Source organism: Hevea brasiliensis, chromosome 7, assembly GCF_030052815.1.
Source record: "Hevea brasiliensis isolate MT/VB/25A 57/8 chromosome 7, ASM3005281v1, whole genome shotgun sequence".
Taxonomy (NCBI): domain Eukaryota; kingdom Viridiplantae; phylum Streptophyta; class Magnoliopsida; order Malpighiales; family Euphorbiaceae; genus Hevea; species Hevea brasiliensis.
The window spans coordinates 1,856,357-1,882,692 of record NC_079499.1 but is presented as its reverse complement, the minus strand read 5'-3'; the positions used below and the strand labels follow the sequence as shown (position 1 = coordinate 1,882,692).

Genomic DNA, 26,336 nt, shown 5'->3' with positions numbered 1-26,336 from the left:
TTTTTTAAATACAACAACAATAATAATAATAATAATAATAATATATTATTATTATTATTATTATTATTATTATTATTATTATTATTATTATTATTATTATTATGTTGAATCTAAAACTCTTTCCTTGATATTTGAAAATAATGAAAAATAAATAAAAATGAAAGTGGAAGAATAAGAAGGTGATAATCTTACTTACCTTTGCCGACATGGCGAGGCTTTTTGTTTTCTTGGACACAAGACAAGCTGTTCAGAATTAAAATCGACCATTTAACTTAGAATAGTAGTTGGATCGAAATTGATTTAATTAAATTGATTTTAAATTAAATTAATATCAAAAAGTTTAATTTCAAGTTAAAATTAGATTCATTTGTTTGCGTGTGATTAATTATCTCTGATAAAGAAAATTTAAATTTAAATTTTTAAATAAAAAATTGATAAATTTTCAATAATTAAATTTGATCAAATGAAAATTGAATAAAAATATTACTTTGTTGCAATTTTGATCTTCTAAAAACCTTGAATCAGAGCGGCTGCTTCAGTTCGTTGACCAGCCCGGCAGTCCTACATGAATAAGTATGGACGCCCAATTAATATAACTAACTCAGCCTAACTGGCTCTTTTGTCAGAGGTTACGTGGGATACTTTAACGTCCAGAATCTATTGCAATTGGAGGAGACCTCATCCTCTAACTTCTACCAACGTCCTAACACAGTAACGTTCCCATAGGCGCCAAAATGCCCGAGAAAGGCGAACCGTCGTCGATCGACACCAAAAGCGGCTTCTGCTCAAAAACTAGCATCTTCCACAGCCTCAGACCCCATGCTCCACTTCCTCTACTTTCCTCTCCCATTTCCGTCGCAGATTTCGCCTTCTCTCTCCTTCACTCCTTCCCTCCACCTCCAACTTCCACCGCTCTCGTCGACGCCGTCACTCGCCGCCGCATTTCTTTCCCCGAATTCTTCCTTCGTACGAAAAACTTATCCTTCTCTCTTCACCACCATCTTCGCCTCAGAAAAGGAGATACTGCCTTCGTTCTTTCTCCTAATTCTGTCCATATTCCGATTCTATGTTTCTCTCTATTCTCCCTCGGAGTCATTGTCTCTCCTGGAAATCCAGCTAGTTTGAAAAATGAGATTCTTCACCAAATTCGGCTCTCCAAACCTGTAATCGCCTTTGTCACGTCGGATGCTGTTCATAAAATTCCTAATCTCAGAACAATCATCCTCGACTCACCCGAGTTTGAATCGCTGATGATGGGGAGTCCAGCTCACTGTGGAGAATTGGAAGGAGTGAACGTTTACCAATCGGATCCTGCGGCGATTCTCTACTCCTCGGGGACTACTGGGCTAGTCAAAGGAGTGGTGTTGACTCATCGGAATTTCACATTCGTCGTCGCTGCAGGTCACGCGCTTCGCGCTGCAAGGATGACACCTGCAGTTTGCTTTTGTCCGATGCCATACTTCCATGTTTATGGGTTAACTTACTTCGCGAGGGCGTTGGCTATGGGGGAGACGGTGGTGTCGATGGGGAGATTTGATATGAAGACAATGTTGACAGCGATTCAAGAGTTTAGGATCACTCACATGGCACTGGCTCCACCGGTGGTGGTGCTGATGACTAAGGGTCCTGGGTTGATAGATGGCTATGATTTGAGCTCCCTTGAAGTTGTGGGTTGCGGTGGCGCTCCGCTTAGGAAGAGCGTGGTTGAGCTGTTCCAGCAACGGTTTCCAAACGTGATATTGGGTCAGGTTAGTTGAGCACGAAACTTGGATTTCCACTTATTTTCCAATCCAATAGGTAGAAAAATTATGATGATGCTACTAACCATGAATATGAAGGCGTATGGACTGACTGAATCCACAGCTCGAGTCTTTGGAACAATGGGCCCTAAAGAAGGCCAAGTGATGGGAGCCTCAGGAAAGCTTATGTCTAATTGCGAAGCAAAGATTGTTGATCCTGAAACTGGCATTTCTCTCCCACCTGGCTGTGCTGGTGAGCTTTGGCTTAGAGGACCATCCATCATGAAGGGTAACTTTATATATGTATCTCTTTCCCCATGACATCTTGCTCTACATAGGAGGTTTAAATTTTTCTTATGTTATATTTATTTGATTTCCATGAATGTCTACACTTTCGTGTAGGTTATGTTGGTGATGAAGAAGCAACAGCTGCAACTTTGGATTCTGAAGGATGGTTGAGAACTGGAGACCTTTGTTACATTGACAGTGAAGGCTTCCTGTTTTTTGTGGATCGTATTAAGGAACTAATCAAATACAAAGGCTACCAGGTTGGATCCCTATGCCACTGAGATGTTAGTCTCATTGTTATTAATTATTATTGTTTTGAATGATTACTCATTTGTTTTGCATGTTTCATGATTTTGGGTTGCATTATCTATAGGTTGCTCCAGCAGAACTCGAGCACCTGCTTCAATCCCATTCAGATATTATTGAGACAGCTGTAATTCCGTATGTAATTCCATTTTTATGATTCCATGAACTGCTTCCTGATACATATTTGTGTTGTTTTGGTTACTTTAAAAGCTTTTTAGTGTCAGATTTGTTGTTTAAATGGTTCACAGTGAAATCTAATCAGAAATAAATTAGCAGGTATCCTGACGAGGAAGCAGGGCATGTACCCATGGCCTTTGTGGTACGAAAAATTGGAAGCACCATTGACGAATCACTAATCAAGGATTTTATAGCTCGACAGGTACTTGCCATTTCTGTTTCTTCCTTGAAAGAATTAGAACCAGTTCTATCTCACAGACCTTAAAAAAATTTGGTTTTAGGTTGCACCCTACAAGAGAATAAGACGAGTAGCGTTCATTGATTCATTACCAAAGAATGTCGCGGGTAAGGTGCTCAGGAAGGAGTTAATAAAACTTGCACTATCAAGCGCTACCTCTAAGTTATAAGTTCCTCACTCCTCATTTAATTTTGATGGATATCACCTCAAATCCATTAGAATTTTATAAATTAGAATATTATAGTAAAATGTTTATAATGGGTGTCTATACTTCAGCTGTTTCCATAATTTTTTAGTAAAAATGCCAACAAAACTCCGAATATTATTAGCTTCAAAGATTAGTTTGTTTTCCACAAGAATGAATCACATCTAAATTTTATTCATCTCAGTTTGTTACAAAGCAGTAAGTACTTGAGAGTTGACACAATATATACCCCTACAGAAATTGCTTCAATTCTAAATTTTAAGAACGCTTAATTGCACTCTTAAGAAAAGAAACCCACCCACTAAGAACATGCTATACACTAACTACATAAACCAACCATAGTAGCCAAGATCTTGCTGTTCATACCGACTTCAAACCAGTTTCAATCCATTAGATAGAAATGCTGTTGGGAATTCCACGACCGGTAACCCCTGGACCTGAAGAGGGAAGGAGCAATTCATATGGGGGAATTCCTGCACCAGTTCTGTTTTTAAGACTGATATCCTTGTTTCTCATATTTATTGTCCGCTCCATCTCCTCTAATTGAGCCGAGAATCTATTGAACATTTCTAGTATTTCATGATCATTTATCCAATGGCTATGTAGCTGGTTCACCTGACCCAAGTACTCTTCATCTGGGGAATGAGTCGACAGTGTGTCTTGCACGGCCATCACTTTGGTGGCTTGAAGTTGAGTTGGCAAAGATGAGAGAAAAGTATGCTGGGGGTTCAGCATAAACTTCTCATAATCAGGCTCGTCCTCTTGGGGGATGAGTTTTCTCATTAGAGTAGGCCGATTAGGCACATACCCACCAAAAGGATACTGCCCAAAATTTATGGCTGCGTGTTGACCTGATGCAATCCAGATCATTATAGTTAGTATGCCAGATAAGTCCTCTTTGGTATTGAGTTTAGGCCACCATGGTTCATTCCTTTTGTCATAATGGCCTTTGTTCTTGATTTCATCCCACCAGGCTTGGAGCTCAATGTCAGATGTGACAGAATTAGGTTCAGAGTAGAAGTGATTGACATAAGATTCTACCCATTCTTTGATGGCTGACCAGATGAGGAGGCCGTCTGAAGCATAAGGGTAGTCCTCAATCACAAGTCTCACACCACAGGGCATTGAAGGATCCTCTACTGCCATGCCCCTGAAATTTTCATCAGAATTACCATTTGTAAGGTTGTTCTACAAGAAGGCCATTAAGGATATGAAGGTAGGACATGTTTAAAAGGTAATTCTGCTGTCAGAAACTAAGCAAGGCAAGGCATCTAAGAGCCTCCCTTTTTTTCTTCTTCTAATTCTTCTAAGAAAAGACAACAGTAGGTTTGAGGCATTGAAAAATGCATTATAATTTACCTGCGAATAAGATCTGCAGGCAAAGCCTCCATGTCAAACCGCCACATACTCTTGTATGCTGCAGAGCTAATCTCCATGGCATACTTTCCAGGACTGAATGAAGCCTCAATTATTCCTCCTCCATTTATCAAACTTTGCCGTGCAAGTGCATTAATTTCTAGTGTATATCGCATATGAGGATGAAGCAGCTTGTAAATTGGATGCATTGCACTGAGCTGTCTATGAGTTGCAATTATATAAGGCTCCATGCAAGCATGAGTCCTCAACCTGAGAATCAAAAATTACACGCATAAGAAATGGACATGCTTGAACTCTTGTGACGCATGCAGTGAAATAGGTGAACGTTCCTTCCATCTGATCAGTTTCAACCTCAATATCAGACTTCAATCCAAAATAATGATCAAGAAGTAAACTTGCAATGCTTCCAATATCACAATATTTAAATATTTAAATTGTTATTGTTGTGGAGTTGAAACCATTCTTTTACCAGTGATTTACTAGTTGATGGACCCCAGCATCATTGGAGCAGACATGAGCTTTGGCTAGCTTCCAAATCCAGTGTGTTGTAGCATCATGCCCATGAGTGTAAACATGTTTATTGCAAGGTGAAGAACGTGTAGGAGGAAGTGAAAGCTCAATAGCTACTGGCCTCAGCATACCAGCTCGGTTATAGAAGAAAACCGTCCTTGAGGCGTAAGCTTTTCTCCCTGGCAAGGAGTTCATCTTGTTCATAAACGGCAAAAGCATGTCATGGAAATCAAGTATAAACAGCCTGTTCTCCTCAATTGCCTGTATCAAGAATCAGAGCAGGGTTAAAAAAGTGCTGTTCTTCACCATCAATGTTTAAAAGTTTCACATAGGAATCACATAACAGAACCAGCTGATGCTGTGAAATTACGGGTGATTAATAAAAGAAAGATTGTGCCATTTTGCTGTTGGTTTACTAAGAAGTCCAATTAGCCTGAGAAAATGCAGATTAAAACAGTAATAATGCTGTAAATAAGGCAATTATATATCAGCAAAGTGAATGCCTTTCTGTGGATGTAATTAGTACGCCTACACAGAACATGTACCTTTTCTACGCTCATTCCATTGAGTTCATGCTCTATTAACTCCTTGGTGAGTGCTGATTCTGGAGGGCCATATACAGCAGGGTCTAGTTTACTGAGAATTGGAAATTCCTGTAAAACAGAATCCAACCCAATGACTCAAAAAGCAGAATTGGCAAGAGGGCAACCTTTTAAACAACAGCAAGGACAGAATATGATTTTTAACATTACCTTCAAAATCTCAATGTTCACTGGATTGACCCCGGCCAAAGTCTGGCGAGCAAACTCATTATCGCGCAACCAAGCAAATCTATCCCCTGCACATATATGTATATATATACATATAAATTACACAAGATATAACCTTTTGGCCACTTTTTAGCAAGCATAAGGGAATGTAGTTTGAGACTTGAAAAAGCTATTGTAATGTAGTTGAAAAACGAGAACCCATTGTACGCTATGAATGAAGCAACGGAGGAAGAACGAAAATACATACGTTTTATGATAGCTGGGATTTCATATTTCAATAACCTTTCGCCAACGCTAATAACCTGTTTCATAACATTACCCAATGCAGGATGAACTACTTTATGTTCTTCGGTTCTTAAGAGAAGACCATCATTGTATAGCTTATCAATATCAGAGAAACATTTGAAGGGAATATCTGAACTTGACAATGCAGCAGCAATAGATGGAATGAGATTGTGAAGCAGAGCTTTCAACCTTCCAGCAGAGAAAGTGCTCTGCTTGATCTCGTCGAAAGTTTCATCCCGAGGAACATACACTGGGTGTGGCTTTTCAATTCTACTCTCAGATCGAGGATCTAAAGAAATGCATACACAATTCAAGTTAGTAGAGATGAAAATATCATGAATATAATTTGATCAAATTCTTTAGAGAAGGTCATACCTGTCTTGGTTGGAGGTCCGCCAGTTCTACAGCGCCTAGGATAAGGCAAATCCTTACTACCACCAATGACAGGCCTAGCAAGATCTTCATCCTTGTCAGGATTGCCCAGATCATTATATGTAGCATAATCATAAATTCTATCATGACGCTTTCTCTCGCCTTTCCCATTGCCGCGAATGCTAAGCAAGTCTTCACGCCGTAGATCTTTAATACCAGGAGGTGTCTGGGATGGTAGGTAAGCCTGTTCAAATAGCATATGCATCAGTTAAAAATAACAATTTAGATAAAGGAAAGAAAAAGGAGTAACCATTAAACAGTGATCTCACTTGATTTTTGAAGATAATTCTGCTTTCAGGATTGTCTTTTTGGGAATGAATCCAGGTATTTGCAGAGAAGAAAAAGGGACCTCCACCGAAACCATGAATTACAATCTCCACCAAGTAGAACTCCTTGCCATGAAGATTGGTAATAAGAACAGCTCCAGGATTGCCAAAGTCGCAAGGAACGGTGAAGTCAGCTGCATACTCAACAATATGAACATGGTTTGATGGCTTTGGCAACCAGCCTCTCACCGAAGACTGCACGCTCTTTCCTGAGTTGGTCTCTACAAGATAGAACAGAACGGAAAAAGAATGAATTTCAAGAAGAAGAAGAAGAAGAAGAAGCTTTAATTCAAGAGAGAGAGAGAGAGAGAGAGAGAGAGAGATGCTAACCAGGGTCAATCTCCTCACTAATAAGTTGAATCAAGATCCCTTGACCAATCCCATTCAAAAAATACTCCCACTGATCTTCAATCTTCTCATTGATCTTCTCTTTCATCTTCTTCCTTATAGTGATCACTGCCCTCACATCAATCTCTCCTCCTCTTTTCTCATCAGAGGAAGACAACACTGACCGCTCACTTACCTCCTTATTAGACTTAGCAGACTCAACAGCCTTGTCATCACTGCTTATTACTGCCCGGATTGACCCAGAACCATTAACTCGTGACACCGGCACTCGGGTCCTCTTCTGCCGAACCTCATGCTTTGCAGCACCCGTCACCGCCGCTAATCGACGGAGAACGGCCTCTGACTTCAAAGGAGATAATTGTTGCACAGCATACATCTCTCTCTATGTTTCAAAAAGAAAAGCTAGTAACTTTCCAAGGCAAAAACGATGTCGTTGACCAAGTATCGCAGCCGTGCAACTCAGACAGCGGAGTAGAGCTCACTACTTTCTCTGCGAGGAGGAGAAGTAAACTGAGAGACAGGTTGATAAAGACAGCGAGCTACTTTTAATGACAGGGGAGATTGAAAACACCACTCTCGTTCGGCGGCACGTGACGGGGACACGCAACAGGAAGGGGGTTGAAATCGAAAGCTAGTGTGTGTTCTGAATTTAAAGACAAGAGCACGCGGTTGTTGTTGGGAACAAAAGCAACGCTGCCCTTTGCTTGTGAAAGCAAAACCTTAGAAAAAGTAATTAACCCGCTAAAAGGAGATATGTAGAAGTCTATATGATTATTAATATTGTCAAGTGGAACTTGCAAATTACAATTGATTAACCTTGAGATGAAGACTTTACCATCCAAATTATTATTTTTTATGATAAAACACCAAAACTAAAGAATTCATAAAACTTAGCAATATCCCTTCTACATATAGCATAGTTCATCATTAGTTTTTGTTCATTTACTTAATTAAGATTCTGTTTGTTTTACGAAAAATATTTTTTAATAAAATTAAATTATTTTTTATTTTATAAATTTTAATAATTTTATGAAAATATAAAAATATTTTTATTTTATAAAAAATATTTTTTATATGTAAATTAGTTAGTAAAAGCTCATGTGGTAACAAAAATAATATAAAATTTTTGGTGGAATAAAATATAATAACATTAATAAAATATACTAGAATACATGTGAATTATATTCTATTATTAAAAATGTGGTACTTTGAATTAGTATTAATGTTCACATTAATAATAAAAAAAAGATAAACAATTACTCCAATATTTTTCATTAATTGAATATAGTTGAATCTTTTGATTTCTTATATTGGATTAGATGATGCGTAATATGAATGCCTTGATTGTTTTTTATTTAGACCTTTACCTTTAGCTAAAAGTTCAAGCAAACTCTATTAATTAATTTCCCTTCCTATACTTAATATAGATAATGCCAAAGCTAATAGTTTAATTTCATTGAATAGTTACTTCATAATTTATAAATGTTAAATTTAAATCTCATTTAAATATTATTATTTTGATATAGCTCAAAAAATTTAGAATATTCTTATTAATAAATTTTAATTCAATAATATTACAATCGCTTAATTTGAAATTTTAGTAAAAAATTATACTAAAAAATTTAGATAATTTTTTTTTATACGATTTTCAGTGATAAATAAGAGTGAATATTTAGTTAACTAAACTAAATTAAATTTTCAACAATTAACTTAATTGTTAACTGATTTTAAGAATATTGACTGAATCGAATTGAAATTGAGAAAAATTAAAATTAATCAAAATTAAAAATATTTGATTGGTTATTAATTATAATTAAATTTAAAAAAAAAAGTAAAATATGTGTTTATATTATTAATAAATAAAATATGTTTATAGTATTTTTTATTTACGAGTAGGATTTAATATTAATAAAAGAATAATTACAAGTTAAATATTATTATAAAATTATAAAAATAATAATGATAAATGATATATTATTAATAAAATTATAATTAATACATTAATTAATAGAAATTCAGTTATTTTTAAGTTAAAGATAATTAAATTGAAAATAAAAGCATTTTATAATTGTTAATCGAAAATCAAATTGAATTGATTTTTTTTTTTTTTTAGATTTAATGGAGGTCAAATGAATCGAATAACAACTAATGGGCTACACAATAGAATGTAGTCATTTTAGAATATGTAGTTAGTGAGATTCGAACTCAAAATCTCTAACTTTTTATATATTAAAAAAGAAGAAAAATTAATCAAACTATCATTGATCGGCAAACTGAATTGAATTTATATTTACTAAAATAATTAAATTTCATCAAATTAATTTGGTTCATTCATTTAATTATAATTGAATAATGGACGCTCTCGTGATAAATTGTTTGTTTGAATTATGTTTATTTTTATATGAATTGAGAAAATAAAGAAAAATTAATGAAGATTACACATTAAATTTATTTTCCCTTCACATGAGCTATAGTCTTTCTACAAATATTATATTATTTTGATGCACCAACTTTGATATGCATTATCATTTTTTTTTTTCAAATTATTTGAACAGGATAAATATATTCAAATAGATCTGCATGTCAAGTAAGGACAATTATGTTTTTAGTAGAAAATTAAAAAGTAAAGCGTTAAATGTTATTTTTATAAATTTTAATTTTAAAAAGTATAATTATTAATTTAATTTTTAAAATTAATATTTAATTTTTAAAAAATTATAAATATTAATAAAATAAAAATTAATTTAATATTTTTAAATATTTAAATAATATTAATAAAAAAATTAAAATTTATAAAAATAATAATTACCCTTTATTAATTTCGTGTCAAACTTACATAAGAATAATACACCTTCCTGCAACAAGACAATGTTTATTCCTACACATGTTATGTTTTATATATATATATATAATCCAAATTCAATATACTTGTTCTCTGAAACTGATTTAAAAGATTATGAGATCTTTGGGTTGTTGTCATCTTCTTTACAATACTACCTGAGGAGGATAAGAAATCAAGCCTCTCTTATTGAAAAAAAAAAAAAAAAAAAAATCCCAACAGAAGATTATGCATCCATTCTTCAAAATATTTTATTGGGATATTATAAGTTAAATTTTATATTAAAATAAATTTAATAAATTTAAATTAAATATTTATATTAAAATTTATATATTTATTATTTTTTGTATTTTACAACATCTCTAACATAATAAATTGTAATTAATTTTATTCATATTGAATAAAGTGCTTTAAAATAATATTTTATATATTTACGAGAATGAAACATTCAATCTCACTTAAGAGATAAAAATATCGAATTATTTACATTAAATATCTATTAATTATATATTTATTATTTAATTATATATATTTTAATAAAATTTTTATATAAATTTTTTTATTTAAAATTATTAAACTCATTAAATTATATTAAACGCATTCTAATTTATTTTTGCTTTTCTTCATAAATTTGGAAGTTAGAAATCAGCAGTTGTGCACGTGGAGAGTCAAACTTTTGAGACAGCTGCGATGGCCTAGGTTAGCCCTATCTTCATCATCCAGGCAGCTTCTAAGTTAGGCCTGATAAAACAGAATAATAATATTATTATTATTAATAAATTGCCTGATTCACGTAGTTTAGCCTTATTTTTTAATTTTAAGTTATATCATAAAAATACTTAATTTTTTATTTAATATTATTCTAAATCTCTCTAATAAAATTTCATAGAATACTCTGATTAAAAATTAATGTAAATATTTCTAAATAGATTAAATATAATAAAAATATATTTTCATTATCATATGAAAAAATAATCTCTCTAATTATAATTAAACATTATTGATAGGTCTTTCATATCATTGTAACACTCATAATTTTTAAATTTATTATTTTTGGGCAAATATGGATGTTTTAGTTTTATTTAAATTTTAAAAAATTATTTGAAATTTTTCGAATTTTCGAAATCTGGTTTGATTTTCCAAAAGTATAAAACTTTGATGATTTTTAAAAATTAATTTAAAGATCACGTGGCAAAACTAAAAATATATTTATAGTCTACGAATTTTTCTGAGTTTTCTGAAATTTTTTTCGGAATTTTTGACCCTCGTTTTCGGTCTCAAGGCTGAGTAAAATTTCAAAAATTTGTATTCTGAATCGAATCGATCGAATCAAACCGAATCGGATCGGACCGATCGAATCGGACCGGCCTTTCTTCTTCCTTTTTCTTCTCCCGGCCCGCGTCTCAACCTTCCTCTCTCTCTCTCTCTCTCTCTCTCTCTCTCTCTCCTCCTTGACCACGACCACCTCCCCGCCACCCGACGCAACCCCAGCCTTGACTCCGGCCGCCGCCTGTAGCGCTAGCAAGCGTCGCACGAAGCGACGCGACGCGACGCGCGACCATTCGACTTCCCGGCTGGAATCCGGATCGAAGCGCGACCATTCGACTTCCCGACTGGAATCTGGCCGATCAGGACACCAATCGAACAGGGTCTTGTGTCTAAATCTATCTACTCATCGAGAACTTTCCATAAACACCAAGAATACCGAAATCCATCTAGCGGTTTGTCCAATTTTTGCTCGGGAAGTTTTAGCCCATTTTCATTTTTGGGCTAGATTTCTCGCAAACCGTGAACCCCACGAGAAAACTGAGAGTACCAGAGCACTCCACTCGTCGAGAGCTTCGCGGCAATATAAATTTCGAAATTTTTCGATACCGTTTTTCGGTGGGTCCCACGGAACTTCGCAGTGTTTTTCCGAGCATTTAATGAGCTTAGAAAACTCCGTAAAATTTATGTACTAACCCCTGTGTTGTGGGCTTCGTGTAGGTATCTTCAATTCACGGAAATTCGACAGTTGTCCGGGTCTGTGAATTTTCGGCCAAACAGACCGACTACCGAAAAAGTCTTCGAATTGGATCGAGATTTTGGCTATCCCACCGTTGTCAGACGTCTCGAGCGCGTCCTGAAGTCGGAATCGGCATAGGTAAATCCGAACCTTACTTTTTCGTAATTTTCTAATGCTTAAATGAGATTAAAAATCCGTAAAATATTCATGGTAGCTCAGAAAATTATGATTCTTTTTGCATTAGCCTAGTAATATTGCTAAGGACCGCGGGATAAAGTTTTAGAATTTTTAGAGTTCATTTGGGCAGTTTTTGCAAAAAGAGTCAATTATAAGGACTAAATTGAAATTTTGCATATTGTGATGGATGACTATTTGGATGGGCCCAGGAGGGGCTGTGTGATATGATTGAGTTGTGGGTATATGGTTGGTGAATATAGAAGTGCGTTTTGAGCTTTTTTGCATGTTGGGTAGGTCCTAACTATAGGGAAGACTCTGCCAGATTTTCGGCACGATTTAGGGTGTATTTGGCCTTTTCTTAAGTTTGTATTGAGTCAAATTTATTAAATGATTGTAATAAAATTGTCAGGTGAGCCGGGACAGCCTTCTTCCTCCGCTAAGCTGCCACAGTGATTGCTGTCAAGTCTGTGAGTAAAATATTAATTTTAATTGTAATTTCGATATTATTATATGTTCAAGCATGCACATGCATCACTTATATGTATATATCTATGTAGTTAAACTCTAAGTACGTTTTATGTTGCATTCACAACTGTTAAAGTGCCATGGATGTTGTTGTGGTTATTTGGAGCAGTGTGCGTGCGTTGGCGTGTGTGTGATATGGTGTGGACTATGGATAGGACGGGTAGACACGGCTTGAGATCTTCGCTGGGACCCGGTCCTTCGGGATAGACACGGCTTGAGTTCTTCGCTGGGACCCCGATTTGGTTATTAAGTGGAAGTCCGAAATTTGAGTTCTTGTTGCACAGGTTAGATTTAAGAGAGCTGTATAGAGGATCAGCTCCCATATATTATGATTGATATTACTGGGTGTGTGAGTGCTCCAAATTACCTTTTTGATGCTATGATATGAAATTATTGCTGATGTTGCATTTCACTCTACAGGGTGCATTAGCTTTAGATAGTTATAGAGATTATTGTTAAAATTGATATTTTACTTTCTGAGTCGAACGCTCACTCCTGTTCAATATTTTTCCAGGCCATAGGAGGATATTTTTTAGGTTAACCTGCTTTTCTCCCTCGCAGGTCGTCTATTCATGTTTGTGTAATTCTATAAACTTCTAGAATTTCCGCATGTGTTAGAAATATTTAATTGATTTGGGTCTGTAATATAAATTGTTATTTTGGACCTGTAAAATTTTTATCACATGCATGTTTGATGGATTGGATGAGGGAGCTGAGCTCCCATTTATTTTTATGTTGATATGAGTATGTGGAGGGTGAGCTGAGCTCCCCAATTGATATATATTATGTTACAGGTCGGGTGAGCCAAAAACTCCCCGTTGAAAGGTATATTTTATAGTCGGACTCTGTCCGGTTGATTTCTTGAAACTGGGCCCAAATGGGCCTTAGAGTTGGGTTAATGAATAGTTAGACTTACTACCGGTCTCGGGGGCTTTAGCTGGCCCAGGTCCTAGTGCCGGTCCGGCCTATAGGTTGGGTCGTGACAATCATCAATTTTTCTTTTTTATCTTTTAACAAATTAAACTTGAATTATTTTTCACTATGTCTAATGAAATTATCTAGGAAATTTCTGATCGGAATACCCAATGAAATCTAATTAGATGAACTTTTGGTGATATTAAATTAAAATTTAAGTATTTTATGACAAATTTATATTTAAAGTCGGTGATAAAAACAATTCTCAAAATTGAGAATAATTAAAAAAATAAATGATTTAATTTAGTTACTAGTCAAATTAAATTTTTTATTTTAAAAATAATTAAAAAAATTTCAACTATTAAATTTGATTAAAATAAAAAAATTATGGATGTGTTAGACAAATTATGTATTGATTCATTTTAACCTGATTTATATAATTAATTGTATCACTTTACATATTAAAAATGAAAAATTAAAAGTTTTTCTTTCTTAAATCTAATTGATCATGAATATAAAATATAAAATATATACGAGATTTAGATTTATTTATTAAATATATGTGCATATTTATAAAATGAGTGCACTATGAATAGGCATGCACAAAAATTTCCAAAAAAGTAAAACAAGGATTATGTCATCTGTCTGCGACCACAGAATTGTTTCTAGAAAATTGATTTTCAATTTACACAACGTGAGTATCCACATCACTATTATTTAATTGCCGCTTAGAAACTTATTTGTCTGTTTATGGCTTAACGTGGTTCACATTGCATCCTCTCTTGTTTTCACAATTCATGACCAAATTTGAAAAGAATATGAGTTCAACATCTACTACCTACCAATCTCATCAATTAAAATTACAGAAACTATGAGACTCAAATTAAATAACATAGAAACTAGATTGCAACCAGCCATGCAAATCAGCTATTGATTCTTCGTGATTGATATTAGGCCATGAGTTCCTGAAAGAGCTGATGAAATTTTAATTAAGGCTCAGTCAGAAAAAAAGAAAGAGAGAGAGAGAGCACTTTAAGAGTTTATTTAATATTACCGTTAAAACTATTATCGAGAAAAAATAACTCTTTAAATATATTAATTAGAGAGTATTTGATCTACTATTTTCATTTACATAGCAAGTCTTTCTGATAAGAAACTTCATTTTGGCCGACCTGCGTCTGGTAGAATCATAAGGTATAGAATATGCAGCATCAAATTAAAAGGGAAAGGAGAATTGTTCACGTCTATCTGCTGTCTGCAGCTTTCAACTTGCCATCATTTGTGATTTTGGGAAAAGAGAAATTAACTACTGATAGTACCAATATATATATGTATGGCATGAAATGATTTTATCATGTGCATGCTTTGTCATTTGTTATCCAGATTTCAGAGCAAGGAAAGCAGCTAAATATTCCCACGAGATCACATGCAACAGACACAAAACAATGATGAAAAAAAATGGAATTTTTTTCATTTGTTCTAATTTATTAGTTGGGATGTTCATAATAATTCCGAGGAAGAGGAGCTGTGGTGGCAGCAGTACAGGTGAGAACCTCACCACACCATCTGCTGTCACTCTGTATTGGAAGGGCATCATTAAGCTTCATGTTGAGTTTCGTGAGTCCCCTAATGCTGCCCACAGCACTCTCTTGCTGAGTTCATGCAAATTAAGCCTTTATCCACTTATCTGCTGCGATCTTTTTAACATACACGCACACAAGCATGTGTGAGAGAGAGAGAGGGGGCAGGACAGTGATGCCTTGCTGACAAAAGCAACGGAGTTGGCACTTCTAGCCTTGCCAAATGCTCCAAACTGATCTTGATGACAAGTTTACAGTCTGTTTGACCAATTAGCCAAGAAATTACTATATAAATAGAATAATTCCAATGGCTGCTGAATTCTCTCATAAGAATTTGTGCATTTCATAAATGTGGCATATAAAACCTCAAACTTGCATACGTCATTGCTACGGCTGTGTTTATAGTGTACTTTGCGGTGTATCTTTCGAGACGAAAGTTGTCATTGTCTGATCCACCAAGGCCAATATCGCCTCTGTGAGTTTATTTTGTGAGCCAAGTTCTGCATATGACCTGGTAAGGTATGACAACTCAACTCATTTAGACCTTAGCTTTTAAGAATTACTGAATTATTACAACAAGTGGAAGTTAAGAGAACAAAGTTGGGAAGAATCTGCAAATTTACGTGCATTGGAACAATGGTCAATGGCTCATCATCATTTCAAGCATAACTTGTCAAGATGAAGTGCGCGGGCCCAATACGTATTGAGAACAAAACATTCTGCGTGCCAACACTTATGATGTCTTATCGTACCAGCACATCAAGATGTTCATCAATGGCATTAGAAGTATAAGGCCTGCTTTTTAAACTATAGCACTTGATATTCAATTCACATGCACATTGAGTCCTACTGAAAATTGAATAAGAAATTACATGTGTATGCAACTATCCCTGTGATTAGTATGAATGGTTCTTCCTTTAGGTGCAGCAATTGACTGGTTCTTCCTTTAAGTGCAGCAATTGTGTGTTCCATGAATCCAGATTCATTCAAGGTGTCTATGTGGATATTGACATGATGCCTATTGCTAGTTTTGATGTGCAACTTCCCAAAATTTCCCTTTATTTTTCAAGAAAGAGACCTATATTGCAGCTTGGAATGGCAACGGCGGACTAGGAGTGGAGATCGCTCCCTCTTTCTTTACCCCACAAGAGTTCAGGTTAAATAGTTAGGCACCATTACTTTAAAATAACAAGGAGTAAGTTATCATTTTTTGTTAAATCTCAAGATTAAATTACTTAATTTAAAAAATATAAAAATTAATTTATAAATTTTATCAAATTTTAAGAACTAAATTGTAATTTAATTAAGCTTAATTTGAATATTAGATAAAATTTTTATAATTTTGAAAAGGTTAATTTAATTATTTAAAATTAAAAAATTTGAATAAAATAAGTAATAAAACTTTGTATTTATTTTGCCACTAGTAGTCCAGCTGGGCTCTCAAATTGTATCTTAAGAATTAAATGCGGCCCCTCTCTCCTTTCTCTATCATTTGGGCAAAAATCGGATTATGGTTCCTTAAGTCCAGCCCAAGGATTAAAACGCACCGTAGCATCATATCCCCAAGCCATGTGAAATGTGAATCAGCACCGTTCGCTTCGTGTAGTGGCAGCACGGGGTTATCTCTACGTGTTACCATGATCATCACAAGGTCTCTGAACCTTTCATCAAGCATTAGACAATCTGAACCTTTCATCAAGCATTAGACAATCATCACCGTCCAATTTGCATAATCCAGCTCCCAGAGAGTAGAGAACTCCGGTCCCCATTCTTCGTCTTCTAATTCCTTCTCTTCTCCGTTGCCTTTCTCGATTTAGCTGAATACCACAATCCTTAAAGCGAATCTGTGACGCTTCTCGCTATGGTAAGCAACCACTCTCCTTCGCTGTCAAAGCCTTAGGGTTGCCTTGAATTTTGCTTCATTTCAATTTTAGTATTTTTCTTTGTATAGATCCACTTCGGTAATTTGTTGAGCCATTGTCTTAGGCTAAGCGTTTATTGTTTAAATGAGATTCGAAGCTATATTGCTTGAGGAATTCAGGAATAAGGTTTCGAGTTTCGAATTTCTACTTAGTTGAATTAGAAATCTGGTTTACTCTTGTTTCCGATCATCTTTGGTTTCTGATTGCAATGGGCTCTGCATTTTTCATTAGAGATTATGGAATCTTACTGCTATTTTTGCTATCTATTGGTTTCAAATGTTTAGCTTTCCTTAATTTTGGTTCTGGCAGGACATTTATTTGCACCCATCAAATTTTCTTCCCTTGAATGGAATGTCACTGTTGCATCATCACAATAGTTTAATCATATTCTTCGGCCCCCAGAACACTTTCCCATTTCATTATTTTTACTGATGTTGCTGTTATACTTGTGTGCTGGTCCTTGTTGTCAGTTCATGGAAGCTTTATTTTGTTTTGTTATATTTTGAGTTTTGAAGAAAAAATTTAGTGGGCAAATACATTTTGGATTCGAAATGATTAAATTTAGTTTGGAATTAATACACAATTCTTTGTATAGGCACCCATTAGGGGCATTTTTACGTTGCAAAGAGCTACTTTGATTCGTCGTCATAGTGATAAGTGGAATATAGGCTTCAAATCATTCAGTACCCAAGCTGCAACAAATGCTGGTAGTCCACAGCCTCCACCACCTCCTCCACCTCCGGAGAAAACCCATTTTGGTGGTTTGAAAGATGAGGACCGGATTTTTACCAACTTGTATGGGTTGCATGACCCTTTTCTCAAAGGTGCCATGAAACGGGGTGACTGGTATAGAACTAAGGAATTGGTACTTAAGGGTGCTGATTGGATTGTTAATGAAGTCAAGAAGTCTGGCCTCCGAGGACGTGGTGGTGCTGGTTTCCCCTCTGGTCTGAAATGGTCATTCATGCCAAAAGTATCTGATGGCCGCCCTTCCTATCTCGTGGTCAATGCTGATGAAAGTGAACCTGGAACTTGCAAAGACAGGGAAATTATGCGCCATGATCCACACAAGCTGTTAGAGGGCTGCTTAATTGCTGGGGTGGGAATGAGAGCCTCTGCTGCTTATATCTACATTAGGGGTGAATATGTGAATGAACGTAAAAACCTGGAAAGAGCACGAAAGGAAGCTTATGAAGCTGGGTTTTTGGGCAAGAATGCATGTGGATCAGGCTATGATTTTGATGTTCATATCCACTATGGTGCTGGTGCTTATATTTGTGGTGAAGAGACTGCTCTTTTAGAAAGCCTAGAAGGAAAACAAGGGAAACCAAGGCTGAAGCCTCCCTTCCCAGCCAATGCAGGGTTATATGGCTGCCCCACAACTGTTACAAATGTGGAAACAGTGGCGGTGTCTCCCACCATTTTGAGGCGTGGACCAGAATGGTTTGCTAGTTTTGGTAGGAAGAACAATTCTGGGACAAAATTGTTTTGTGTGTCAGGTCATGTGAATAAGCCTTGCACAGTTGAAGAGGAGATGAGTATTCCTCTAAAAGAGTTAATAGATAGGCACTGTGGAGGTGTTCGAGGTGGATGGGATAATCTACTTGCAATAATACCAGGGGGTTCTTCTGTCCCATTGATTCCCAAGCACATATGTGATGATGTGCTAATGGATTATGATGCACTTAAGGCTGTCCAGTCAGGGCTGGGGACTGCAGCCGTGATTGTGATGGATAAATCTACTGATGTTGTGGATGCAATTGCAAGGTTGTCATACTTCTACAAGCATGAAAGCTGTGGGCAGTGCACTCCTTGCAGGGAGGGGACAGGGTGGCTTTGGATGATCATGGAAAGGTTGAAGGTTGGGAATGCAAAGTTGGAAGAGATAGATATGCTTCAAGAGGTGACAAAACAAATTGAAGGTCACACTATCTGTGCATTGGGTGATGCTGCAGCTTGGCCTGTGCAGGGCCTCATCAGGCATTTTAGACCAGAGCTTGAAAGAAGGATTAAGGAGCGTGCAGAGAGGGAGTTGCTGGAGGCTGCTGCATAAGGTTTTCTATACGGTATTGTGTCTTATACTACTAATATAATACTAAATTAGATTTCAAAAGGAAATGTAATAATTGCATCATGAATATGCATGGACTTGGGTGATTATTATTATAAAATTGATATATCCCTGATTGATGCTTTTAAACATTGCAGATGGGTGGTCAAGGTTAGCTTTATTTGTATAGATTTTGTAGTGATTTCATGAAAAATTACTGCCTCCCCCTCACCAATACACCCCAACATGATTGATGTGCAGGATATGCGATATAATCACTAGATTGCCTTATTCCTGTATAAGGTTAACATGTTTATAGAATATTAGGTGACCATTTTCATCCTCAAAGAAGGCGCAGAAGTATGAATAGTGGGGAAGAGGAGGAACAAACCTCCCATCTAGCCTCTACACCACTTAAATTGCTGTACTATGGAATCTTATCAATTTTTCTCACAGCAGAAACATTGGGAGCTACTAACCTTCTTTGGATTTATCTGTCTTTTAGTAGTATAAGTGGATGCTCCATTTTCTAACACTGTATTGCTCCCTGGTAGCTTGGCTTCTGACACTCTGTTTTTGTGGTGGTTATGGGATAGAGGAGGAAGTTGTAATCACTTGGAAATACATTCATGAGCATCTGCATTCTTTTTATATTGAATTACCTTACAACATTGAATTATAAGTAGACACACGTGGATGTACATGATCAAAGTGTTGCATGAAGAGCTGTCCATACACTTTTATTAAAATTAAGGATGTAAGTAGATTTGTAATGTTCTCTAGTTTATGATTTTTTTCCCTGCATGTTGAAAATTAATTATTCAGGGGCCAAAATATTGGTGCTACCTAATCCGATAATTAAAACATCTGACCACTTTGAGTAGATCAGACATAACAAGCTTACCTTTTCATGAGTTGATATCTAGATTTCTGTTGAGCTAATCTGTGTGCAAAAAATTACAAAAATTTTCTGTACAATTAATGATTGGTTTGTGTTCTTTTGTGCAGGGAAATGATGCCAATGATGGACCTTGTGGAATAAATGAACTACCGTTTAGTTTGGTGGTTAGTTGACTCTGGCCTCAAGCAGTCGTATTAGATCTCTTTTTTGTTTTAGAACTGTATCAAATATGAGTTTCACTGCTCCAGAGAAATAGTGATTTTATCTGGGAAGTGATGAGTTCTTATTAATTAATGTGTTTTAACATTTATCTGGGAAACCTTTTTGAAGGAAAAAGAAGCAACAAACGTTAATAATATCCATATTTCAACTCTTTGATAAGATTGACAGATTTTTGGTTTTCTATTGGAATTGGATGTTGTATGCTTGCTGCAATCAGGCATGAAGGTAAAATATTATTCTCTCACTGTATTCTTCATATCTTCTTGAGGTTATGATGCCAAATTATGATCAAGCCATTCAAATTCAAGCTTGGATTTTAATTAGAATCTTAGCCCAGTCAGAACTATTCTTAATTCTTTGCTTCCATGAGCTTGGTTGATGAACTTGAGCTTCAAATTACGTGTGGATTATGTGGGGACATTCTTTGTTGTTAAATGTAGAACTAAAGCTGTGACACCTCTCTCTTTCGGTAACAATGCCAAGCAGCAGTTTGACAAGAGGGTGTTTCAGGGAGGACATAAAACATGAAAAAGCAATTAACTATAGTTAGAACAACTCTTAACCAAATCTCTCTAAAATACACTTAAACAATAACACGAAGAGAATTGCATGACAAATACAAAGGAGACATTAACTAAAAATCATGATAAGTAACAATTTTAACAGCATTTACCTCAAAAGTCACCAAATGTTTGTATGGTATTTTTTTTTTAATTATTAGTCTTTAAAAAATATGTGTAGAAAAATTTCCTTAAATAAACTCTTTTTAAATAAACAAATCTCATAATAATTAAATTAAAAAAATGGCAATTATATTTTTCTAAAAAAGTATATTTATTTCAATTAAATCTCAAAATAATTAACTTAATTATCATTTAAACTCTTTTTAAATGAAATCATAAAAAAAAATTCTATCAAATGAAATCTTATCAGCTGATAGCTGATTTGATTTTATTTTTTATTTTGATCATATTATCTTTTTTTAATTAACTAGAAAATTAATATTATTAATACTTTTATATTTTTTATTTATAATTTTAATATTTTAATTAATAAATTTTAATTTTGTTAAAATATTTTTTATTAATAACATAAAATATAAAATATGTATTTATATCTAAAAACTTAAAATTAATTATAAATTTTTTCTTTATCAATAATAATAATTAATTTGTTATTTTATCTATATTTTTTTAAAAAATTTAATTATTTTTTATTTTAATAATAAAATAAATAATATAATATAATAAATTAATAATTATATTTTTATTTTAATAATATAATAAATAATATAATATATTAATTTAATAATTATATATTTAATTTAATAATAAAATAAATTATATAATATATATTCTTATTGATCATTTTAAATATCAATAATAATAATTAAATATAATTTTATTAACCCTTAACATAAATAAATTACCATTAACTATTAATTTTTAACTAACAGTAATAGTTACAGCCGGCATAAAATGAGTTCGTATCTTTATCAACTGTACTGACTACATTGAGTGATCTTTTTCTCAAGTGGTATCCCTTACAAACGTATAACAGCAAAAACAACCCGCTATACACCACCAACTGCTGGTCTTATCAATAAGAGCCATCCCTATCATTTGGATAAGCTAATGATTTGACGATTACTAGGATGATGGTACGAGAAGAAGAATTTAAAATAGATCTTGTGTCGGTAAGAAAAATCTTATAATTTATACTTATTTCTTTTAACATCCAAAACCTATATGATTTCAAGAATTCTTTTTCTTCTTTGAATCAAGTACATTACTATGGCAATTTGTACAATCGGCTAGAATCCCCACTCTCATCCATGGCCGGAGGAGTTACATATTTTGATGGTGATGGTGGTGGCAGTGGCGGCAGTGACAGAAGCTTCCTGCAGCTATACAGAAGAGATTCTACTTTTCTGGAACCATTGATTATTGGTCTTGTTTCTTCAGAGCATGATATGGGAGATGTATTTTTTGGTTCTGATGATGCCAAGGATATGAAAGAAATAAAGTACAAGGAAGATATACTAGAGGGTTATAGAAGGAAAAGAGCAATCAAGGATTTAAGGAGGAAAAAGAAAGGGTGGCCTTGCCTCAAGAAATGTTTTGAGTTTTTCAAGGTTATATTCTGTATCAAATTCTAGTATTATATTGAATTTTCTTTTCTTTTTTTCCTTTAGTTTCAATCTTTTTTGCAGCTACTAACCATGAATGAGTTAACAAGTTAGCTAGGGTGGTTGTTTATGATCTTCACTGGTGTAATTCTATTTGGGTTTTTGTGTTTCTTACCTGCACTTCTGTTTTAGAAAGTTAGAAAGCAATAAAATCTACCTTTTAAACAAATTGCATGATCTGTGTATGATTTTGATTCCCAGTTACTTCAGCTGCTAGGTAGACAGTATTAAGCAAACTGGTTACAGCACTATACTTTGTTTACCGGTACCATTCAATTTTGAAGTTAATGAATCATTTTCTGTATCCCAAGTGGCCACTGATATATAATTATCAGGTTTTTTCATAAAAACGTTCCATATTGAGAAAATAATCTATGATCTTCGTTGCTGGTATGTAAAGACAGGAAAAGCACTTTCAATCAATTGCCTATATTAGTAAGTTATTGGCAACAACTCCACATTTCTGCAACATCATAAACACTTGGACAAGGAACAAGTCACATCAGCCACTAAAAAACTCAGTAGTTGCTTTAGGCTAAGCCTGGTTCTCTCTTTGCAGCCCACAATACCTCAGCAGTTAGCACTACTGCTCAATCTTCTGTTTGTGCAGTATCGCCTAAAAAAATATAAAGAAGTTTGAGCATAAACTACGGCCCAGAAAATTCTTCCGGTCAAACCAATGAGTTTTAGTAGTTCAGTGATACTAAAATCATCTTTAAGACAAACCTCTTCCAACCAAGAAAGATGTTGTAGTACTCTCAGTCAAGAGACTGAAGTATAACTATGGATTCTTGCCAGTGAAGAATTGCAATTTTTAGCACTGGATCTTAGAGTTAATTTGTTATCCTTCGACCCCAATCACCAAAAGATAAAACTTTAGCCTTTGATCCATTCAGAAATTTGAAAAGAACTGATTACTACACTGCATTGTAATCTCCAAAGGAAACAAAAAGATCATATGCACAATTTCCCATTAGGATTTAGCAACTTGGCAATTCCCACAAGTATGGTTTTGTTGTTTCCGATCTCAATTTCTCTCTTTTTCTTTGAACTGTTCTCTGCCTTGCTGAATCTGATTATACAGGTCAATGAGTAACTAAAAGAAAAGTGCTGATGCTAATAATCAAACAGGCTAAGATCATAAAGGGAGAGTTATTTTCATCAAAATTACTCAGAGAAACACTAAGAAACAAGACTCAACTCAACTCAACTCAACTCAACTAAGCCTTTATCCCAAAAATTTGGGGTCGGCTATATGGATTCGCTTTTTCCACTCTGAACGATTTTGGGTTAAATCCTCAGAAATGTGTAATGCTTCTAAGTCATGTTGTACTACTCTCCTCCAAGTCAATTTAGGTCTACCCCTTTTTTTCTTTCTATCCTCTAGCCTAATGTGCTCTACTTGTCTAACTGGAGCCTCCGTATGTCTACGCTTCACATGACCAAACCACCTCAATCTCCCTTCTCTCAACTTATCTTCAATTGGCACCACTCCTACCTTTTCTCTAATACTTTCATTACGGACTTTATCTAGTCTAGTATGACCACTCATCCACCTTAACATTCTCATCTCTGCAACTCTTATCTTAGATGCATACGACTCTTTCAGTGCCCAACACTCACTACCATATAGCATAGCCCGTCGTATGGCTGTACGGTAAAATTTTCCTTTTAGTTTATTGGGAATCTTACGATCACATAAAACTCCCGTGGCACGTCTCCACTTCAACCATCCGGCTTTAATCCTATGACTAACATCCTCCTCACATCCCCCATCTACTTGAAGGACTGAGCCTAGATATTTAAAGTGATTACTTTGGGACAGTGCCACTCCATTCAAACTAACTCCTTCCCTATCACCAGTTTGGCCTTCACTGAACTTGCAATGCATGTATTCTGTCTTCGTTCTACTTAACTTAAAACCCTTTGACTCTAGAGTACTTCTCCAAAGTTCTAACTTCCTATTGACTCCTTCTCGTGTCTCATCTATTAGAACAATATCATCCGCAAACATCATGCACCAAGGAATACTCTCTTGTATATGTTTCGTCAGTTCATCTAAAACTAATGTAAAAAAGTAAGGGCTTATGGCTGATCCTTGGTGTAATCCAATTGAGATCGGAAAATCTCTTGTGTCCCCTCCCACTGTGCGCACAATAGTAGTTGCTCCTTCATACATATCTTTCAATACTTGTATGTACCTAATAGGGTTCTAACGCATTCCATAAGACCTCTCTTGGAACACTATCATAAGCCTTCTCCAAATCAATAAAAACCATGTGTAGATCTTTCTTCCCATCTCTATATTTCTCCATCAAGCTTCTAATAAGAAAGATCGCTTCCATAGTTGAACGACCAGGCATGAAACCAAATTGATTGAGAGAGATAGAAGTATCATGACGTAGTCGATGCTCCACAACTCTCTCCCACAACTTCATAGTATGGCTCATGAGTTTAATTCCCCTATAGTTTGAGCAACTCTGTATGTCTCCCTTATTTTTTAAAATAGGTACTAAAATACTCTTCCTCCATTCATCAGGCATTTTCTTTGAGTTTAGAATCTTATTAAATAATTTAGTTAACCATGCCACTCTCATATCTCCCAAATACTTCCACACTTCAATTGGTATTTCATCGGGTCCACAGGCTTTACCTACTTTCATTCTCTTAAGTGCTTCCTTTACTTCTAAAGATCTAATCCTTCTAGTATAATTTACATTCTTTTCTATTGTTCTATAATCTATATTCACGCTATTTCCATTTTGACTATTATTAAAGAGATCATTAAAATAATTTCTCCATCTTTCTTTAATGTCCTCATCTTTCACCAACATTTTTCCTTCTTTATCCTTAATGCACCTAACTTGATTGAGATCTTGACATTTCCTTTCTCTACTCCTTGCTAATCTATAAATATCTTTCTCCCCTTCTTTAGTTCCAAGTTTCTCATATAACTTTTCAAAGGCCTGTGCTCTTGCTTGGCTAACTGCCTTTTTTGCCTCTTTCTTTGCTATCTTGTACTGTTTATATGCCTCATTATTATCACATTTAGGTAATTTCTTATACCATTCCCTTTTTCTCTTAACTACCTTTTGTACTTCCTCATTCCACCACCACCTCTCTTTTGAGGGTGGTCCATGTCCTTTAGACTCTCCAAGTACTTTTCTAGCTACTTCTCTAATCTTTGATGCCATCTGTATCCATATATCATTGGCCTCCATATCTAGCTTCCATACTTCAGACTCAAGAAGCTCATTTTTGAACTTCACTTGCTTTACTCCTTTGAACTCCCACCATTTTGTTCAAGCTACACTATTTCTTCTGACCTTACTTGAATTGTTCCTAAACTTGACATCCAAGACCACCAACCTATGTTGACTTGTTAAAGCCTCTCCTGGAATGACCTTGCAATCCTTGCATAGAGCTCTATTTGTCTTCCTGGTTAAGAGGAAGTCGATTTGGCTTCTATGTTGCCCACTTTTGAAAGTCACTAAATGTGACTCTCTTTTTATAAAGTAGGTATTTGCTAGTATTAGGTCGTATGCCATAGCAAAATCCAGGATGCTTTTTCCCTCCTCATTTCGACTGCCAAAACCAAAACCTCCATGAACATTCTCATAACCTTGCCTATCACTTCCTACATGTCCATTCAAATCTCCACCAATGAAAACATTCTCTTCATTCGGTATGCTTTGCATTAAATCATCCATATCTTCCCAAAACCTTTGTTTACTCTCCTTTGTCTAGTCCTAATTGTGGGGCATAAGCACTAACAACATTTAAAGTTTCTACGTCTAGTACTATCTGTACTAGAATAATTCTATCTCCTACTCTTTTCCACATTTCTCTGCGTCTTTCAATGTCCTGTCTATGATTATACTCACTCCGTTCTTGTTTCTCTCCTTTCCGGTAAACCACAATTTGTACCCTGAATTACCCACTTCCTTACTTTTCTCTTCTACCCATTTAGTCTCCTGAATGCAAGCAATATTCACCCTTCTCCTTTCCAAG

General features: G+C 35.0%; 3 protein-coding genes and 1 long non-coding RNA gene across 4 annotated transcripts; 3 read left to right on the top strand and 1 right to left on the bottom strand.

Annotated features, from left to right (window-relative positions):
• Positions 1-566: 566 nt before the first annotated feature.
• Positions 567-5,239, top strand: LOC110640468 (4-coumarate--CoA ligase-like 9). Its single transcript, XM_021791786.2, has 6 exons — positions 567-1,748; positions 1,839-2,028; positions 2,142-2,287; positions 2,401-2,468; positions 2,610-2,712; positions 2,792-5,239. The coding sequence occupies exons 1-6, from the start codon at positions 735-737 to the stop codon at positions 2,915-2,917; spliced, it is 1,647 nt and encodes a 548-aa protein (XP_021647478.2). The 5' UTR covers positions 567-734; the 3' UTR covers positions 2,918-5,239.
• LOC110640479 (lipoxygenase 6, chloroplastic) lies at positions 3,091-7,853 on the bottom strand. Its single transcript, XM_058149617.1, has 9 exons — positions 6,984-7,853; positions 6,597-6,874; positions 6,271-6,511; positions 5,858-6,184; positions 5,593-5,678; positions 5,386-5,493; positions 4,800-5,101; positions 4,313-4,579; positions 3,091-4,103 (listed from the first exon to the last, which is right to left on the bottom strand). The coding sequence occupies exons 1-9, from the start codon at positions 7,375-7,377 to the stop codon at positions 3,344-3,346; spliced, it is 2,763 nt and encodes a 920-aa protein (XP_058005600.1). The 5' UTR covers positions 7,378-7,853; the 3' UTR covers positions 3,091-3,343.
• Positions 7,854-16,732: 8,879 nt separating this feature from the next.
• Positions 16,733-20,296, top strand: LOC110640467 (NADH dehydrogenase [ubiquinone] flavoprotein 1, mitochondrial). Its single transcript, XM_021791784.2, has 3 exons — positions 16,733-16,906; positions 17,560-19,030; positions 20,023-20,296. The coding sequence occupies exons 1-2, from the start codon at positions 16,904-16,906 to the stop codon at positions 19,015-19,017; spliced, it is 1,461 nt and encodes a 486-aa protein (XP_021647476.2). The 5' UTR covers positions 16,733-16,903; the 3' UTR covers positions 19,018-19,030; positions 20,023-20,296.
• A 1,358-nt stretch (positions 20,297-21,654) lies between these two features.
• LOC131181465 (uncharacterized) lies at positions 21,655-22,494 on the top strand. Its single transcript, XR_009149971.1, has 2 exons — positions 21,655-21,833; positions 21,922-22,494. It is a non-coding gene; the product is annotated as an uncharacterized LOC131181465 (long non-coding RNA).
• Positions 22,495-26,336: the final 3,842 nt, after the last annotated feature.

What these genes read in the sequence shown, in the direction of transcription:
- LOC110640479 (XM_058149617.1), bottom strand. Translation starts at nt 7,377, where the DNA reads ATGTATGCTGTGCAACAATTATCTCCTTTGAAGTCAGAGGCCGTTCTC. An exon ending in CGGACCTCCAACCAAGACAG is followed by an intron (nt 6,185 to 6,270) that starts GTATGACCTTCT and finishes GCATTTCTTTAG; the next exon opens with ATCCTCGATCTGAGAGTAGA. An exon ending in CATCAACTAGTAAATCACTG is followed by an intron (nt 4,580 to 4,799) that starts GTAAAAGAATGG and finishes TTTGATTCTCAG; the next exon opens with GTTGAGGACTCATGCTTGCA.
- LOC110640468 (XM_021791786.2), top strand. Translation starts at nt 735, where the DNA reads ATGCCCGAGAAAGGCGAACCGTCGTCGATCGACACCAAAAGCGGCTTC. An exon ending in AGGACCATCCATCATGAAGG is followed by an intron (nt 2,029 to 2,141) that starts GTAACTTTATAT and finishes ACTTTCGTGTAG; the next exon opens with GTTATGTTGGTGATGAAGAA. An exon ending in TCAAATACAAAGGCTACCAG is followed by an intron (nt 2,288 to 2,400) that starts GTTGGATCCCTA and finishes CATTATCTATAG; the next exon opens with GTTGCTCCAGCAGAACTCGA.